Source organism: Spodoptera frugiperda, unplaced genomic scaffold (genome assembly GCF_023101765.2).
Source record: "Spodoptera frugiperda isolate SF20-4 unplaced genomic scaffold, AGI-APGP_CSIRO_Sfru_2.0 tig00001987_1, whole genome shotgun sequence".
NCBI lineage: Eukaryota > Metazoa > Arthropoda > Insecta > Lepidoptera > Noctuidae > Spodoptera > Spodoptera frugiperda.
In genome coordinates this window covers 92,231-98,095 of record NW_026095741.1, presented here as the reverse complement: position 1 = coordinate 98,095, position 5,865 = coordinate 92,231, and the positions used below count along the sequence as shown (strand labels likewise).

Sequence of the window (5,865 nt, the reverse complement as noted above, 5' to 3'; positions counted from 1 at the left end):
TGGTGACGGCATCGTGTGCTCGAGCGCTTATGAAAAAGTTATCAATACCGTAAAATGGGGTGAATAGGGATTTAGAGGTGAATAGGGACAGAAGAGGGGTGAATAGGTATAGGGAAATTCTTCATAGTATCTATTCACCCCTCTTCTGTCCCTATTCACCTCTCGAACCCTATTCACCCCACTGTACATAAATTGTAGGAAATTTTTTCTAGTTTAATTTTGTAGATAAATATTTTTTCGTAAAATGCGTCAAAACGGAGATATTAATAAAAAACCGTTTTTTAGGCGCCATTTTTTCAATATGGCGGCGCGAGTGGCGGGTGTACGAGGTGGCAAAGTTGAAATTCGAAAAGAGCATACCCAAATCTATAAATTCACCAATTTTCAAATTCCCGGAAAATTTTCCAGGTTTATCTACCAAATGACTGGACTATAATTACGCCAAACAGAATACGGCTAAATTATATTATATTAAGATTTAAAATTTTACACAAATGGATAGGGAACCATCCTAATAACGTGCCATACTATTGCACTACTGTAAATTGAAAATCAAACGACAGTTACACTTTTTAATTTTTCCTTAAAAAGACCAAACATTAACATTTTTTAGACCTAATAAAACGAAAATGACCTAAAAGTAAATCGTTACAAATTCATTATTAATACTCTTCACCGCCCTCGCCTTCGCCTTCTCCAGAGTCCATACCGACTTCTTCATAATCCTTTTCGAGTGCAGCCAGATCTTCACGAGCCTCCGAGAACTCTCCTTCTTCCATACCTTCGCCGACGTACCAATGGACAAATGCTCGCTTTGCATACATCAGATCAAACTTATGGTTGAGACGCGACCACGCTTCAGCTATGGCGGTGGTATTTGACAACATGCAGACTGCGCGCTGTACCTTAGCTAAGTCACCACCAGGCACCACGGTGGGAGGTTGATAGTTTATACCCACTTTGAAGCCAGTCGGACACCAATCAACAAACTGAATAGTTCTCTTTGTCTTGATAGTCCCAATAGCAGCATTAACATCTTTTGGAACTACGTCCCCGCGGTAAAGCATACAGCACGCCATATACTTGCCATGTCTCGGGTCACATTTCACCATCTGGTTTGCAGGTTCGAAGCACGCATTAGTTATCTCCGCTACAGATAGTTGTTCATGGTACGCTTTTTCAGCGGAGATAACAGGAGCATACGTTACGAGGGGGAAATGAATGCGTGGGTAAGGTACCAAATTTGTCTGGAACTCCGTTAAATCGACGTTCAGGGCACCGTCAAACCTTAACGACGCAGTGATGGACGATACAATTTGACCAATCAGACGATTTAGATTAGTGTATGTAGGTCTCTCAATGTCCAAGTTCCTCCTGCAAATATCATAGATAGCTTCGTTGTCCACCATAAAGGCGGCATCAGAATGTTCCAACGTTGTATGTGTTGTTAAGATAGAGTTGTAAGGTTCCACGACGGCGGTTGAAATCTGCGGGGCAGGGTAGATCGCGAATTCTAATTTAGACTTTTTACCATAATCAACGGACAGTCGTTCCATTAGCAGGGATGCGAAACCGGAGCCGGTACCGCCTCCAAAGGAGTGAAAAATGAGAAATCCTTGCAAACCGGTGCATTGGTCTGCTAGTTTTCGGACCCTGTCAAGCACCAAGTCCACAATCTCTTTGCCGATGGTGTAATGCCCTCGAGCGTAGTTGTTGGCAGCATCTTCTTTACCCGTGATCAGCTGTTCCGGGTGAAATAATTGACGGTAAGTTCCTGTACGCACCTCATCTACTACGGTAGGCTCGAGGTCTATGAACACTGCCCGAGGAACATGCTTGCCTGCACCGGTCTCACTGAAGAATGTATTGAACGAGTCATCGCCGCCACCGACGGTCTTGTCAGAGGGCATCTGTCCGTCAGGCTGGATGCCATGTTCTAGACAGTACAATTCCCAGCAAGCGTTACCAATTTGCACTCCAGCTTGTCCGCCATGTATAGATATACATTCACGCATTTTTTACTCTAAAATTGGATAGTTACTTAAAAAATAGACCTTTCACTTCAAAGCTTAAATTCTGCACCTACTGGATCAATTCCAAAGTTTAAACTGTGCAAAAAACGAATGACATACTAATTTAGAACTAATGACATATTAAATTCAAATTGAACTTTTTAATGTGCAATAAATGATGGTTATTTTTCAGCCTGTTAGTGAAAGATTACCCCTAGTAAATATCGATAAAGCACACCATTCATTAAACGAACTACCTACTGGTAAAGCCAATCAGTTTAGCTGTAAACCAAATCTGAGGGCGGCCCCAGGCAGAGGAGGAACACCGCGGTGGTTTTACCAGCAAAATGACTGACACGCCCCAAAAAAATTAAAAGCTGTAAAATTCTTAATATTATGCTGATTATAATTAATTAGATAAGTTTTAATCAGGTGTAAGTACCTGAATGATGAACAAAATATTTTATTTTAAATTGTTTTACGTTTAGGCGGCTGCTTCTACTTCCACACAATCCTACACGGGCAGGTACCGCACCTGACGTTCACAAAGTTTCATGATACAACTCCTTGAAGCATTTTACAAATTATCGATTGAAATAAAAACCGGCCAAGTGCGAGTCGGACTCGCCCATGAAGGGTTCCGTAGCAGCAAGTATATGACATAATAACATAAAAGTTATAAAATAACTTGGTTTTACATAGTGTTTGTATGAACGACAAACTTATATTTGCGTTTTTCGAATATGTTTTATTTTCTTAAAACAAATGATGATATCTGGTTCAAACCAATTTTCGTTGTAAGTTTCTATTGAAATCTACAGCATATATTTTTTAGCTTTCTCACTCTCTTATTTTAAAAGTTAGAGGGGGAAATGGTTTTAAGAACCTTAATGTCTTTTTTAAAGTCATATCCACACAGGATAGGTTATCTGATTTTTTTTTTGTATTATTTCCATGTATGGAATGCTCCGCTTTAATTTCAAAATTTATTCATTTTTATACAAAATTCGAATAGCGGTTACCGGAATACATCGACCTACCTACAAAATTTCAACTATGTAGGCCCAACAGTTTCCGAAATAAATGGCTGTGACATACGAACGGACAGACAGACAGACATGACGAATCTATAAGCCTTATAGACCCTTATAGTATAAGGGTTCTGTTTTTTGCCATTTGGCTACGGAACCCTAAAAATGATAATTGTCAAGCAAGTAATACGTAAAAAAATTAAACATTGTTACCAGTTTATTCTACCAATCAAGAAATTTCGTTTGATAGGCAACGGACCACGGAATAGCTGTATTCCGTGTAACGGACACAGTGGTGCGTATTTTGAAGTTAGGAACTGTGCTATTAATAAAAAAAAGCTAAATATAATTTTCGACTCCTGCTCATTTCAACACTTCTAACTCAGCTCAGCTAATATTTTCATAATATTAACATACAAATGAGGCTCTAACCATAAAAACATATTTAAAACCGAGTTTATATGCACCATAATTTATATATGGATACATTTTCGGCACAAAAGTTGTACACTTTATGGACAGACTATGTCTAATGCCTAAAAAACCTGCCGCTTCTTTTCTGCATCGACCTTTTTTTTTTTAATCTTTAATAAATATGTTGGAGGGTTTAATCACACAATAATTATGTCACCCTCATAGGAACTTTAACAAATATAAATATAAACATAAAAGAACTTAATTTCTATAAATTAAAATATTTTTAACAAGTAAATACACTTTTTTAACTTTGTCTGATAAAGGTACAGACACAACACTATTAAATTTGCCAACATTATAATTTTTAGGAAATATTTGTTTTCTTTCGACTTCGCCCCGAACACATTCCGACAGAATATGGTGCACATCTGCATCGATCTACACGTCAGCACTTCAGGTGTCATCATCTCGTACGCTCGTTTGCAACCTATTCCATAAAAAAATGTAAAGAAAGAAGAAAGCTAAAAAGCCAATAATCGCTGTCAATTGTCAAAGTCAAAATTTTTCCCTGTCGTATAGTCTATGGTAAGGAATGTTGGTCAGAGACAATGGATATGATCGATCACAGCTAGGGGTGAAAAACGATTTAAAACATCGATACATTTCGTTCTTGTATTTTTCTTTTAATAGTTTTTTAATATTATTCAAACTCTAAAGACCCGATGAGTTTTTAGTAACATACTAGTATAGTATGTACAAAGAATTTGGCACGAGTACTAAAACTCCGTAGTAGGTTTTCAAATTAGGTAATTATAGCATTAATACTTATTGGTATGATATGCTTTCCGATTTGGTATATAGGGTGACCTTGAATTAACAGTGATAATACAACTTATTTCCTACAAAATTAGGTCGAGGTCCCTTGTCCAAAAGTAGCTAGTTAGGCTTTAGTTATTTGCGGCATTATTTTATCGGTATTTTTGGTATTAAAAAATAGGAAATAATTCCCTGAAACACTACCTTAATGACTTTTAAAGAGGAAACTTGTAGTTTTTTAAATAATGTAATTTAAGGTTTTGAGATTATGTACAGAAAAATCATCGACGTTTCGTCTTCATAAGTCAAATGTTAAATAAAATAATGAATTTAATTTCTGTTTCATTCGGTATCTATGTGGTCTATGGTTTCTACTAATTCCATATTGCTACTAGATTGTGCTAGAGGAACTTGATCAACTCCGACTTGGATAGGATAGGTTATGTTAGAACTGTGACTCTCATCGCGAGGCGAGCGAGCGTAGGGAGCGGTGCCACAGCAGCGACTGCCGAGATTTATAGAACTTCACCTTACAAATTAAAAAATAAATCTCAAACACAGGGGGTTTCCTCACATTTTCCCTTTAGGTCCCTAGTAACCCCCCTACCTAACCCAACCTCATGCCGCAAATAACTAAAGCATAACCGTTTATTGGTGTATTAGCAACTGATTAAAACTAAAACAACCAGTATTTTTCTTATTTATTGATGTTTTTCTACTCAGTTCGGGATTTTTTACCAAAACCAAAAATGTTATATTCCTCCAAAACCAGCCACTTTCAGACGAAAGAATTCAGGGCTAATTTTGCAGGAAATTTGTTGTATTATGACCTCCTGGGAATATGTCGATTTCAAAGTCGCCCAGTATAGTAAGTATGTCGTTTGTAAGTATTTAACCGTAACATTCATTTCATTATTTTGTACCAGCTATTGGATAGTACCTATACGTCTCACGTTTATTTTTAGATGGTTTCTGCTCTGACGTTCAGTGATTTCAGCTTTTGATACAACTCAAACGTTCAACCATGGACTGTTTCCAGTCTTCCTTCGTAAGATCCGTGTGCGTGACAATTCGTTGTGAGAATGTGGTTTCGGTGAGGGTACTCTGGACCACATTTTCTTTTCTTGCCAATTGAATTCCCAGTCCTTCGACCTTTACAAATCTCTCTCCAAAATACAAATCCCCCTCCCTATTAATTTCCATTCCCTTACTTATTTTTCTCCTAATTATTAGTTTACTTTATAAGTTAAATTTATTAATTTCATTAATAAATTTAGATATTGATGGGTATAACCCGGGTGTCTTCAAAGCCCGAGTGAATAGGTTGCTTATGGGCAGACGTGCTCCATCGTAGGCCGCATCATCACTTATCATCAGGCGAGATAGCGGCCAAACGTCGGCCCATTTAACATAAAAAAACTAAAACTACCACAAAGATACAACTTACAATATTATACCGTCACCACTCGACACTGGCAGAATAGTTGACTACTTTGTATTGGATAATCGGTTGCCATCAAGAAGAAAAAAACCAAAATGGACTATTTTTGAATTTCGACAGTATTTTTATGTGTTTCTAGATAATAATT

The 5,865-nt window shown here is 37.4% G+C and overlaps 1 protein-coding gene across 1 annotated transcript; it reads right to left on the bottom strand.

Moving 5' to 3' along the window:
* Positions 1-558: 558 nt before the first annotated feature.
* Positions 559-2,142, bottom strand: LOC118281144 (tubulin alpha-1 chain-like). Its single transcript, XM_035601670.2, has one exon. It carries the CDS (start codon positions 2,013-2,015, stop codon positions 663-665), a length of 1,353 nt encoding a protein of 450 aa, XP_035457563.1. The 5' UTR covers positions 2,016-2,142; the 3' UTR covers positions 559-662.
* Between the last annotated feature and the right edge of the window lie 3,723 nt (positions 2,143-5,865).